General features: G+C 37.9%; 1 protein-coding gene across 1 annotated transcript in view; it reads left to right on the top strand.

The window, feature by feature from the left end:
• The window catches only part of AKR1D1 (aldo-keto reductase family 1 member D1), a 51517-nt gene that overhangs the window by 23415 nt on the left and 14128 nt on the right, over positions 1-13974 (top strand). The window contains 2 exon segments of the mRNA XM_035699583.2: positions 3552-3629; positions 8398-8520. Coding sequence (XP_035555476.2) covers positions 3552-3629; positions 8398-8520 — 201 coding nt within the window.

The raw sequence follows: 13974 nt of genomic DNA, 5'->3' as shown, positions 1-13974 counted from the left end.
ATGCCAACCCCATAACACTGCCCCTCTGTTTTGTCCTCATGAACCTAGCAATCCCAATACCCTGTGGACTACAGTGATTTTTTAATTTCAGGTTCTTGGGAGTTATAACCTCAGCCCTCAGCCTCACACAACTAACTTCACTCATTCAAAGAGTAGATTTCTATACTTAACTCTTAAAGATTTGGGAAAAGCCTATGTCTAAAAGTGAGAAAAATGAAATTTATTTTTCTGTGGCTGACCGATGATGTGTAAAATCTTTTCGGGAAAGGTAAACAGAAAATTTCCACTCCTATTCTTAGATGGGATCGAGGCTCAAGGATACAGAGAGAAGGTAAAATTTTTAACAGTGAAAAATGACACAGTATAATGACATTACTTCCCAAATGAACCTGTAATTCCTATAATTGAGAAATCAATCTTCAAAGCCAAAATATCACGTTTTTTTTAATATTTTATTTCTTTATTCATGAGAGACACACAGAAAGAGAGAGGCAGAGACACAGGCAGAGGGAGAAGTAGGCTCCATGCAGGGAGCCCGACATGGGACTCAACCTGGGGTCTTCAGGATCACAACCTGGCCTGAAGGCGGCACTCAACTGCTGAGCCACCCAGGCTGCCCTCTCCTGATTTTTTTTTAACAAGAAACCTTTCTTGCTAAAACATTTTAGCACTTTATTATTTTTTGAATGTCAATTTAACAAGCAGACACAATTTCAGAACAACAAAATACCAAAAAATCACAAGACATTTTTAAGGATTTTTTTAAAAGATTTTATTTTAGAGAAAAAAGCACAAGGGTTGGGGGGGCAGAGGGAGAAGGAAAGAAAATTTCAAGCAGACTCCATGCTGAGCACAGAGACAGATGCAGGCCTCCGTTCCAGAACCCTATGATCATGACCTGAGCTGAAAATGAGCATGACGCTTGACTGACTCCACCACCCAGGCACCCCACAATAAAACATTTTTGAAAGATGAATGAAGTTACTGCTGAGCAGGAATGAGAATCAATATCATGGGGTTTTAGAGGGTTGGATTATTCCAGCAATGGCCTACACTAAAGAGCAAGAACAGAGGACAAAGACAATGGTTTTATCAGGATGAATGGACTAGTAAAGTAGACACAGCAGAAGCCTAAGGGAGGCATCATGGAAATATTTAACATGGGTGCAGGCTTGATAAGGACTTAATTAAAATCTGGAGAGGTAAAAATTATTTAGCAGAGTTCAGAATTGAGGCATAAAGCCATTTCTGAACAGAGGTAAAACTAGGATATGCAAAAGGCAAGAAATATGGAGAAAGACTGGAGTGAAAATGTGGGTCATAGTGTTGAGAGGTTAAAAAGCTTAGAAATCAGAGATAGGAAGGGCAATTAACATGAGTGATTATGGGGCATCAAGGGGAGAGGAGCCCTTTTCCTGCTCTCACTCATTGAGACAGGCAGAATTGAGAAGAAATTATTTTCACTAAAGAGGACAATGAAGAAAATGTTATCACCAGGGGTAAGTTTCATTCAGGGGAAATGGCAGAAGGAAAATTTTTTAAATATTTAAGAATATAATTGACTTTGTCCAAATGCGTGATTTTCAACAAAAAAAAATTATCACAGTCTACAGACTTCCATGCTATCATCCACATCTAAAAGACACTTTGTCCCCATGTTATTTGATCTGTTTCAATACAGATGACTACTACCTTTTTCTTTAAACATTTTCAGCTTATGGTTCTATTGTATCACCCTCTCCAGATGCTTTGACAGCATCTTCCCTGCCAACGTCCAAACGCTGTTATGCCCAGTACTCTATCCTCAATATTGTCTTACTGAGCCACACTTTCTCTACAGGTGATCCCATGGATTGAATACCACTTTATGTGCTGATCCCTCCCAAATTTGTGTGCAGCCAAGACTTCTCTCTGAGCCTCTCTCAGACTTCTCTGTTCAATTGCCTCCTCAAATACCCACTGAATGTGGAAATTGCCATTTCAAACTCAAAATAACCAAAATAAAACTCTTGATTGCTAGCCCAAACTCAGGGAATGATCACCAATAGCCAACCAAGCAGCCTAGAAATCATCTTTTATTTCTCTCTATCCTATTTCCAAGCCCATAAGAGATGGTTCCCATTTTTAGATATAGCAAAAGAGGAAAAATCTGAAAGCCAACAGTCAGTCTTAGTTGGAAAAGGATCACCAAAAACCTAGGTTTGATACTGAGATAATTTGTGAAGTAGAAAACAGATGCTAAGCTCCTGGAGGTCCCGGAAAGGGAAAGAAAGAGCCACTGGGCAGATTATTCAGAACCAAGAAGTAATGTGCTAAGTTTTTCCGTATGATTAGGGAGTGTTCCATTCATTAGCTACACTTTTCTTAGCTGAAAAACTTCTTTTCACCCTTAAGGATGATCCTTGTTTTCTTATTAGAGTGAAAAATTTGCTGTTCTCAGGTGCCTCAGTGGTTGAGTTTCTGCCTTTGGCTCAGGGCATGATCCCCAGTCTGGGGTCCCTCCAAGGAGCTGCTTCTCCCTCTGCCTATGTCTCTGCCTCTCTGTGTCTCTCATGAATAAATAAAATATTTTTTAAAAATTTGCTGTTCTCAACTTTGGGCTTAGGATTAGATCAAAATGCTGAGCCTAAATATCCTAATTCTCAACTTCTACTCTTTATTTATGAGTAATTTTGTTATTAAGTGTTAGAGTGGCTGGTAATGAGGGTGGCAAAGAATTGCACAAAGAGTGGAGCAATAGAGAGGAGAGTTTATTCACTCTCCAAGGGAGGAGAGGAACCAGACATCTAGAAAAGTGTTGGCCCCAGGTTTATGTCAAGCTGGGCCTTTTAATGAGTTTTGAAGGATGTGAGAGGATTGTAGCTGTACCCATGGGGGAATTGGTGTGTAGAGAAGGGATCTACTCTTAGCCAGGTAGAGCAAGAAATGGCAGGTATATTGGCTCTGTCCAGGGGTTGTCTGAGATGTGGATCGTGGTCAGGCTAGAGAAGAATATATTTTGTGGTTGAAGTTTATTTCTCAAGAATATAGGGCACCATGCCCTAGAAAAACAGAGTTAGGGCCAAATGCAGACACCTGTTAGTTTTGTCTGTGTCATTGGGTGAGGTGGGAGAGGGTAGTTGAACAGATTCCTTTCATTATGAGAGAACTTCATGGTTTAAGAACAATAATAAGGGGGCGGCCCAGGTGGCTCAGTGGTTTAGCGCCACCTTCAGCCCAGGGTGTGATCCTGGAGACCCGGGAAAGAGTCCCACGTTTGGCTCCCTGCATGGAGCCTGCTTCTCCCTCTGCCTGTGTTTCTGCCTCTCTCTCTCTCATGAATAAATAAATAAAATCTTTTAAAAAATAAAGAACAATAATAATCTGTCAATAAATAAAGGAAAATGAATGCCAGAGTGAGATGAGACTAATATGTCATATTTATTATACATAAATAATTAAAATTGAATTGCTTTCCCAGGCCCAGGGTATATGGTATAATGACAACTCAAATGCCATAATTTTAATTCCCAGATATAAATAAAATAAGTTATACTCATTCTTTTGTATAGCCTGGAGATGAAATCTACCCTAAAGATGAGAATGGCAAATGGTTATATCACAAGTCAAATCTGTGTGCCACTTGGGAGGTAAGTTCAAATGGGCCTCTTTTCTTGAAGACTACATTTTTAAACTGATCTGATTATTTCTGTTCAATTTATAGAGGAATGCAGCCTTTACTCCTAATGTATAGTAATAATTGGAACAGGCATTTCTAATCATAAGCAAAGATGTGTAAAATCCCCATTTCTGCACACTGAAAAATTCTTGATTTTGTTTTGATGGAAAAGAAGAATGCCAAAGAAGAGAGAAGTGTAGAAGGAAAAAGAAAGTAAAGGAAATAAGTTCTAATGTAACCATAAATAAGACTATATCAATGAGATAAAATCACAAATTTTTGAAATTTCTCAAATTGAATTTATGAAAATCAATAATATGATGTTTAAAAGAAACAAACGTAAAGTGATACCTGAAAAACTGAAAAATAATTCTGGTTCCAGTTCTGAACAAGCTGATGGCTCCTTCCCCAAAATCATAAGAGTAGGAAAACTGGGGAAAGTAATTAAGGAAACCTATATGGATTCATGTTGGGGGTGAGGGGTGCAGATCTTTCAACTGGTTTGTTTATGAGGTAATATGGCAGCTTTTACCTAGAGTAGAAGGCAGCCCAACAAGCTGCAAGAGGATAACATAGGAAAGGAACTTAGAGTTCTTTTTGCTCTTCCTTTTCTCCTGCTGTAGCCTTGGAACAAGTATTATCTGCTCCACACATATAGAAACTTAAGACTCATGTTCAGATGTCTTCAGGAATCAAATAAGAATAGCACTGAAATCCCGCACTTGTGAGAGGCTGAGAAAAACATAAGTTACTATCTGACCTCTGGCCACCATTTCCCTCCTTCTCCCATTCAAAACTCCAAAGGCTGGGAAATTACACTCTAACAAGTATCTCTTTCTTTCTTTTTTTTTTTTTTAAGATTTTATTTATTTATTTGAGAGAGAGAGAGCAAGGAGAGCACACCAGCACAAACAAACAGGGGGGAGAGGGAGAAGCAGGCTCCCCAGTGAGCTGGGAGCCCAACATGGGGCTTGATCTCAGGACCCTGGGATCATGACCTGAGCCAAAGGCAGAAGTTCAACTGACTATGCCACCCAGGCGCCCCTAACATGTACCTCTTTCTAATGGACTTCCCCTCCACCCTCCGTAGGTAATAGATGATTATCTGAATTGCAGAGTTATTTTGAGGGGTGAGAAGCATTGATTGGGTTTTCTGATGCCTGGGGATCTCCACCCAAGAGACCATACACTCATTCCTGACCTCATTGTAGACGACTAGGTTTGGAGTCACATGTTCCCTTCCAAAGGACTGCCTGATAGCATAGCCAGTATCCTCAGGAAAAAAATGTGTTAAGACTCCCAATTACAAGGCATTTATTTTATAAAGAAACCACACATCTCAATTAGAGATCTAAACATAAACAGAACAGATGACCAAGAACTTTTAGCTTTTTTAGCCAATTAATATAACAAAGGAAATAAGAAAAGATGCTAGCAATATGAAACAAGAACAATAATGTACTTTAAAAAAAAGTGAAAATAATACTTAGTAAAGTGTAAAGCAATGCAATAAATGGGTTTAAAAATAGAATGGATATAAACAAAGAAAAAATTATCAGATTGAAAGATCAGAATGAGGAAACTATCCTCCCCCAAATGTGAAGAAGGAAAGGACAAGAAAATGTTTTAAGTATGAAAGAAAGGCTAAGAGTTGTAAAGGATAAAATTAGAATTTCTAGCATCCATACAATAGGAGTCTCAGGAAAAAAAGAAAGAAAAAAAGAAAAGGAGGTAATATTTGAAGAAAAAAAAAGATAAGGTGTGGATCACCAAAGAGAAAAGAGAAGAAAAACCTTACTAGGTACATTACAGTGAAATTTCAGAATATCAAATATACAGAGAAAATGATAAAACTTCCCAAGTATAGCAAACAAGCCAAAAAAGAAAAAAAATGGAAGAAACAATAATAAATCAAGATGACAGGAAAAGAAGAGGAAAAATGAATAGATGGGAAAAATAGAAAGCAAAGAGCAAGATGAGAGATTTATACTCACTTATAAAAAAATAAATAAAATAAATTCCTATTAATAATCACAATATATGTAAATGGTCTAAACAACTCAGTTAAAAGGCAGAGGTTATCAGAATAGATAGAAAGCAAAACCCCACTGTATATATTATTTATAAGAAACCCGTTTTATTTTTTTTATAATAAATTTATTTTTTATTGGTGTTCAATTTACCAACATAACACCCAGTGCTCATCCCATCAAGTGCCCCCCTCAGTGCCCGTCACCCCATTCACCCCCACCCCCCGCCCTCCTCCCCTTCCACCACCCTTAGTTCATTTCCCAGAGTTAGGAGTCTTTATGTTCTGTCTCCCTTTCTGATATTTCCCACACATTTCTTCTCCCTTCCCTTCTATTCCCTTTCACTATTATTTATATTCCCCAAATGAATGAGAACATACAATGTTTGTCCTTCTCCGATTGACTTACTTCACTCAGCATAATACCCTCCAGTTCCATCCACATTGAAGCAAATGGTGGGTATTTGTCGAAGAAACCCATTTTAAATAAAAAGACACAAATAGGTTAGAAGTAAAAGATTAAGAAAAAAAGTAGGGATCCCTGGGTGGCGCAGTGGTTTGGTGCCTGCCTTTGGCCCAGGGTGCGATCCTGGAGACCTGGGATCGAATCCCACATCGGGCTCCCAGTGCATGGAGCCTGCTTCTCCCTCTGCCTATGTCTCTGCCTCTCTCTCTCTCTCTGTGACTATCATAAATAAATAAAAATTAAAAAAAAAGAAAAAAGTAAAAGGATAGAAAAAGATATACTAGGCTTTTTATTTCCTTCAAAAGAAAGTTGGAATAGCTATTTTAATGTTAGCAAAGGTTTCAGAACAAAAAGTATTACCAAAGATAAAGAAGTGTGTTTATCCTAATAACAGAACTTAGTAACAGCACCTCATAACAGAACTCCAAAATACATGAATCTTAAATGAAGAGAAGTGAGGATGAGAATAATCTACAATTATAGTCAAAGATTTCAAAACCTCTATCTCAATAATTGAGATAATAAGTAGACATAAAATCTATAGAAGAGATTTAAACATTATCAACCGGGGATCCCTGGCTGGTTCAGCTGTTTGACGCCTGCCTTTGGCCCAGGGTGTGATCCTGGAGTCCCAGAATCAAGTCCTGCGTCGGGCTCCCTGCATGGAGCCTGCTTCTTCCTCTGCCTGTGTCTCTGCCTCTCTCTATCATGAATAAATAAATAAATAAATCCTTTTTAAAAATTAAAAATAAACATTATCAACCAGCTTATCCTAATTGACATTTATTGAATATTTCACCAAAATATAGCAAAATGCTATTTTTCAAGTACACATAGAACATTTAACAAAATAGTCCACTGAGACATGAAACAAATCTCAACACATTTAATTATATTCTTTATACAAAGTAGGCTGTCTGATAAAATTAGAATTAAATTTGAAGTCATGAACAACAATATATCTGAAAAACCATCAGATATTTGGAAACTGAAAACATACATGTAAATAACCCATAGGACGAGAAATAAGATCTGTATTTATACATAATGTATATGTTAGCAACACATAATTGGAAATTAAATCTTTTTAAATGATATTGTTTTAGAGATAAATCCAACAAAATCAGTGTAAGAGTTAAACAGTAAAAACTAAAATATATTACTAAGAGCAATTTATTTTTAAGTAATCTACTATGCCCAATGTGGGCTTGAACTCACAACCTCAAGATGAAGAGTTACATGCTCTACCAATTCAGCCAGCCATGCACCACTACTGAGAGCAATTTTTAAAACTCTAAGTGAGAGATACATCATGTTCTTTGATAGAAAGACCGAATATATTAAGATGTTAATTTTCCACAAACTGATAGATTCAATGAAATCCCAGTCAAAATACAAAAAGAAATTGAAAAGCTGATTCTAAAATTTATAGGGGGGATGCCTGGGTGGCTTAGCGGTTGAGCTTCTGCCTTTGGCTGAGGTTGTGATCTCAGAGACCCAGGATCAAGTCCTACATCGGGCTCCCTGCATGGATCCTGCTTCTCCCTCTGCCTCTCTCTCTCTCTCTCTCTCTCTCATGAATAAATAAATAAATAAATAAATCTTTAAAAAATTTATATAGAGAAGTGCAAATAGCATAATGATAAATGAGTCAATTTACCAAGAAAATATACCAATTTTAAACACATGCGTACCATATAAAATATTTTCAAAATATATAAAGCAAGAGTCAATAAACTATAATAAGACACTGATAAATTCTTCTAATATAGTGGGAAATTTCTAACATATTCCTTTAAATTATTGAGAAACCAGGAAAAGCTAGACCCAGCTTTGTATATAATGTGTGTGTGTGTGTGTGTGTGTGTATGAGACACAGAACGAGAGGAGAGAGCAATTTGTATCTAATAAAAGGAGAATATACCTTTTCACACACACCAGACATTTATAAAAATGGATCAGATACCATGCTATAAAGCAAACCTCAACAGATTTCAAGAAATAAGATCATTTTTAATGTACTGGTATATATTGTGAAAATGCAAGGGGAAGATATGCTGTACGTTTCCCAAACTAATTCAAATACAGAATTCCTGCCTATCTCTCCCACTTTTTTTAAGTCTTCACAGAATGTCTGTTAACATACCCAGGGACTTTCCTTCTTAAAGAATTGATTGTCACCCCCGTAAACATTCTCATTTGTTTTGAGGCTTTTGTCTTAACCCTTTGGCCTTTACTCAACAGGGTTTGGAAGCTTGCAAAGATGCTGGCTTGGTGAAATCCCTTGGAGTTTCCAATTTTAACCGCAGGCAGCTGGAGCTCATCTTGAACAAACCAGGACTCAAACATAAGCCAGTCAGCAACCAGGTACAGTTTGACAGGAGGTGGGAGGGGAGAGGGGAATGTGAGGAGTAGAGGGAGATTCCAATATTTACTTAACAGGAGAATGCTGGAGTAGGATTTGGAAATCTTGTGGTCATTAACACATATCTCATCATAGGACCATGAGAGCAAGTCTTTTGACTTCTCTCAATTTATGTCTCTTAAAAAAAGATTTGCAAGTTCAAATCCAGGCAAAAATAATCCAAAGAATTTTTTGAAGAAAAATCATGAGGAGGAACTAGATCTGCCAGACATTAAGATATACAGAGTTTAAATTAATAGAAAATAAGAAATATCTTAGAAACAGGCCCAAGTATGATAAAAACTTAATATAGAGACAATAACACAAACGAGTGGCAAAGAGGTGAATTTTTCAGTAAATAGTGTGGAGGAAATGGTTAGTTATGTAGAAGCCAATACAGATCTTTGCCTCATGTCCTACTCCTAGTATCTCTTTGATCAGAAGTTAAAGGAGAAAGAGGAAATCATTTGTGAGTGCTACAAAACAATTTTAGTTTTCTAGAGCTATAGATAGAAAATGAAGCCATGGGAAAATTATAAAAGAAATGGACATATTTATATAGTATAAAAACATTAAACTCTAAAAATATTAGAAACAGGGGTGCCTGGGTGGCTCAGTTATATAAGCATCTGCCTTTGGCTCAGATCATGATCCCAGGATCCTGAGATAGAGCCCAGATCGGGTAGGGGGTGGGGGACTGGGCTCTGCTCAACAGGGGGTCTGCTTCTACCTCCCCCCTGCTCTTCCTTGCTCCCTCTCAAATAAATAAATAAATAAATAAATAAATAAATAAATAAATAAATAAATAAATAAATTAGAAACAAAGAGCAAGTAAAATGGAAAATTATATTTTTGAATATAATAGAAAAGGGGATCATATCCTTATGAATTAAGAGCCTAATAAAAATTAATGAAAAAATCAAAGATAAAACACTAAAGCTCAACAGAAAAGTGAGTAAAAGAACTATGAACAGAAATTCAAGACAAATTGTGAGACTAGTAAACATATGAAAAATGTTCAACTGCACTGATAATTACAGAAATTTAAAGTATTATTTTATATTGCGTCAAAACAGCAAGGCTTTTGCTTTGTTTTTTTAACATAACGTTCCATATAAGCAAGTGATGAATTGCTAGCAAGTGCAAATTTGTTCAGCCTCACTGGGAAGCAATTTGGCAATAAGTGTCAAGAGCCTTAAAAAATGTTCACAGTCTTATATTCCTAAGAATTTATCCCTGTGGGAATGCCTGGGTAGCTCAGCAGTTGAGCCTCTGCATTAGGCTCAGGACATGATCCCTGGGGATGGTGGGATCCCTGTGGGGGGTCTGCTTCTCTGTCTTCCTGTGTCTCTGCCTCTCTCTGTGTGTCTCTCCTGAATAAATTAAATAAATAATCTTTAAAAAAAGAAAAGAATTTATCCTTGTGAAAAAAATCTGAAAGCTTTCAAGTGTGTTTGTCACAGCACTGTTTATAAAGGCCAAGAGGGAAAAAAAAGGAAACAACACAAATATGAAAAATTAGGAGGATATTTAAATAAATTATAAATCTCATATAATATAAAATCTTAATAAAAGAGGTTTTTGAATCATTTTTGAGCAAAAGAGCAGTGGCCATAATATTAAAGGGAAAAACCAGGATACAAAATATAATAGAGTATTGATGTGAATACATTAGTTAAAAACATGCATAGGACTGTTGGGGATTTACCCCAAAGATTCAGATGCAATGAAACGCTGGGACACCTGCACCCCTATGTTTCTAGCAGCAATGGCCACAATAGCCAAACTGTGGAAGGAGCCTCGGTGTCCATTGAAAGATGAATGGATAAAGAAGATGTGGTTTATGTATACAATGGAATATTCCTCAGCCATTAGGAACGACAAATACCACCATTTGCTTCAAAGTGGATAGAACTGGAGGGTATTATGCTGAGTGAAGTAAGTCAATCGGAGAAGGACAAACAATGTATGTTCTCATTCATTTGGGGAATATAAATAATAGTGAAAGGGAATATAAGGGAAGGGAGAAGAAAAAGACTCCTAACTCGAGGAAACGAACTAGGGGTGGTGGAAGGGGAGGAGGGCAGGAGGTGGGGGTGACTGGGTGACGGGCACTGAGGGGGGCACTTGATGGGATGAGCACTGGGTGTTATTCTGTATGTTGGTAAATTGAACACCAATAAAAAATTAATTTATTAAAAAAAAAAAACATGCATAGGGGACAGCCCCGGTGGCACTGCGGTTTAGCACTACCTGCAGCCCCGGGGTGTGATCCTGGAGACCCAGGATCGAGTCCCATGTCGGGCTTCCCGCATGGAGCCTGCTTCTCCCTCTGACTGTGTTCCTGTCTCTCTCTCTCTCTCTCTGAATAAATAAATAAATCTTTAAAAAATATATAAATAAATAAAGATAAAATAAAAATAAAAACATGCATAGGAAAAATATTGGAAAGAAATATATCAAAATACTAACTGGTTAACTCTGCCTGTGAATTTTACAAGTGAATTCTGTTTTCTTCTTTATGCTTTTCTATATTTTCCAAACTTTCTGTAAGGAGCATATGTTATTTTTATAATCACAACAAAATATTGTTAAGTGGGGATAATGATACTCTCTTCACTCTACTTCATAAAACACTAAGAGGCTACATTTAAAAATGCCCTTAGGGTAAAGATTCATGTATTGGAGTTATGGTTGACTTGTTTGCTTGATTCATCATATTTAGTAACTCAAAACAGTCTTGTTTGAGTTCATAACAGAAAGAATGAATTATTACCTATCATGACAATAGCCCACAGCTAAAATAGAAGTGTTGCTATATTTAGAAGGATCACTTCCTAATTGACACCTAAGCCAACACTATACCATATGCTCTAAGGAGCAGAGAGCAACAACCCTTGACTTCCTAATTGATCTCAATCTCTCCCTTTATTCCTACCCTAACTCTCACCAGCTCATCTCCCTCCTGCACCCCCAAGGACAATATTTTGTTATAAAAGGCCAAAATGACACACTTTTTCTTACAAATGTACAAAGAAAGATGATGCTTTTTGACCTCAGAAGGAAAAATGGAGTAAGAATTTGACAGTGTGTCTTGTCATGCCAAGGAAGAAATACCCTGATATGTTGGCACAAGAATCATGAACAGCTTCACAAATGTACCCTGCAAAGGAAACAAGACATGTGGGAAGATCATATCCCAGGCTTCTTCGTTTGCTTCATGATATGGAAAGCAGAGTATATCAATACTCTTGAGATGGTACAGATCAAAGTGCAGGTCTACTGGCCACCTGCCATTACCCTATGCCTGGGGTATGACCACCTACACTCCAGAAACACACGTTTAGTTCAAACAGCTTTCAGCCCAGGAACATGATGACATATTGTGGGCATTATACAGGGTGGTCACAACTTATATATAAGGGATACATACCTGAAGACCTTGTGTAATTCATAATTCACATACTTAAAAACTAATTTTCCCATTAGAATAAATCAAAAGCATAATTTGCAAAATGTTTATATTTCTTCAAAGACTTTATGAACAAGGCACAAAGAATATTATCTCACTGTGTACTCATTCTCAGAGCCTGAGCATTCCTTAGTACTACCTCTGATGCCTGTCTACACAAAGGTGTCTCCAGGCTCCATCCCTCACTTAATCTCTCTGAAAGCCTTCCTACTGGGTCATTTGTCATGCAGTGTTTTCCCAGCCTAATTCAAAGGAGACTGTGGCTCTACCTCAGGCCATTTAATCTCACATACCTAACTCTAGTAACAAATGAAGGGAGAGAGGTGGGGAGAAAGGCAAGATCTCCAAATTCTTCAGTTTTTCCTAACCCTATTCACTATGCCTAAATCACAGGTGTCCTGACTTCGAATCTATATATATATTTTTGAGTAACTTAAATGAAAATTCAACACACTTCTAAGAAAGACACAGAATGAGGTTACTGTCTTCCTTCACAGGGTCTAAGAGAGAAGGGTAGGAGGAACAGGTCATAACCATCATTCATTATCAGCAGTTCCAATTTACAGAAAGTAAGCTATAAAGGGGAAAATAGTAATGCAAATTAATAGTCCACTTTCTGGCACCACCATCTTTAAGAAAGTCAAGTCAAAAAAAAAAAAAGTCAAGTCAAAGAACTCATCTGTCGTAAGAGCCAGCTTAACTTCACCTTGTGAGATTCTTGATATCTGAAGTTCTGCACTATCAAATAGTGTTGTAAAAGCCCCAGACATGTCAAGACACTGACAAGTGACCTCAATTTTACAGAATAAACAAGAAAAAGTAAAGACTGAATCTCCACTAGCCCATCCACAAAGGGCTATAACCAGCCCCTAAGAAAGATGGAAGCAAGTGTGCTTAGATATGCTTCACCTTGGAAATGAGCTAGTTCAGGGCAATGATGACATCAAGTGACAACAGAAACTATCACTACCCTCTACCTGAAACTGAGCATCCAGTGCCAGCATACCAAACAAGGATCATCCACTGGCCTGAAATGACCCCACCAAGCTGCAGCCCTGATGAAGCTCCTTCCTAAGATGCTGGCTTGCTCCTCTCTGTATTGTTACTGTTTTCATTCAACAGTCACTGAGCACCTGCCTTATGCCAGGCACTTTGCTATGCTTTAGGCATGCATAAGAGACCAACGACAGATACAGCCCTTCCTCTTAGGGCACTAGCCGCCTAGTGGGGAGCAGATATGAATCAATCACATAAGTTATTGGTAATTAGAAACTTAGATAAATGCTCTGAAAAGAAGAAATATGGTTCTCTGTGAGTTCGTATGCACTTGGATCTTATTAACTTATCTACTCCCACCCCCAGAATTTCCCTCACTGGGTGTCTCTTTATTTTTTTATTTTTTTTTATTTTTATTTATTTATGATAGTCACACAGAGACAGAGAGAGAGAGAGAGGCAGAGACACAGGCAGAGGGAGAAGCAGGCTCCATGCACCAGGAGCCCGATGTGGGATTCGATCCCAGGTCTCTAGGATCGCGCCTTGGGCCAAAGGCAGGCGCTAAACCGCTGCGCCACCCAGGGATCCCACTGGGTGTCTCTTTAGTGATATGCCCTAGGATTTTTACCTAACAACTCTCTATGCAAAGATTTATATTATATTGTTATGCTGTTATTTGAGTTCTTAGGTTAACTCAAAAGTTCTCATTGAGCAGATGTTTCTTTTTTTTTAATTTTTATTTATTTATGATAGTCACAGAGAGAGAGAGAGAGGCAGAGACACAGGCAGAGGGAGAAGCAGCCTCCATGCACCAGAAGCCCGACGTGGGATTCAATCCCGGGTCTCCAGGATCACACCCTGGGCCAAAGGCAGGCGCCAAACCACTGCGCCACCCAGGGATCCCATGAGCAGATGTTTCTAGTATGTTGCCCAATGCAACTCTCTCTAA

The sequence above is a fragment of the Canis lupus genome, chromosome 16 (assembly GCF_003254725.2).
Source record: "Canis lupus dingo isolate Sandy chromosome 16, ASM325472v2, whole genome shotgun sequence".
Lineage (NCBI taxonomy): Eukaryota > Metazoa > Chordata > Mammalia > Carnivora > Canidae > Canis > Canis lupus.
This window is presented reverse-complemented; position numbering and strand designations above follow the sequence as displayed.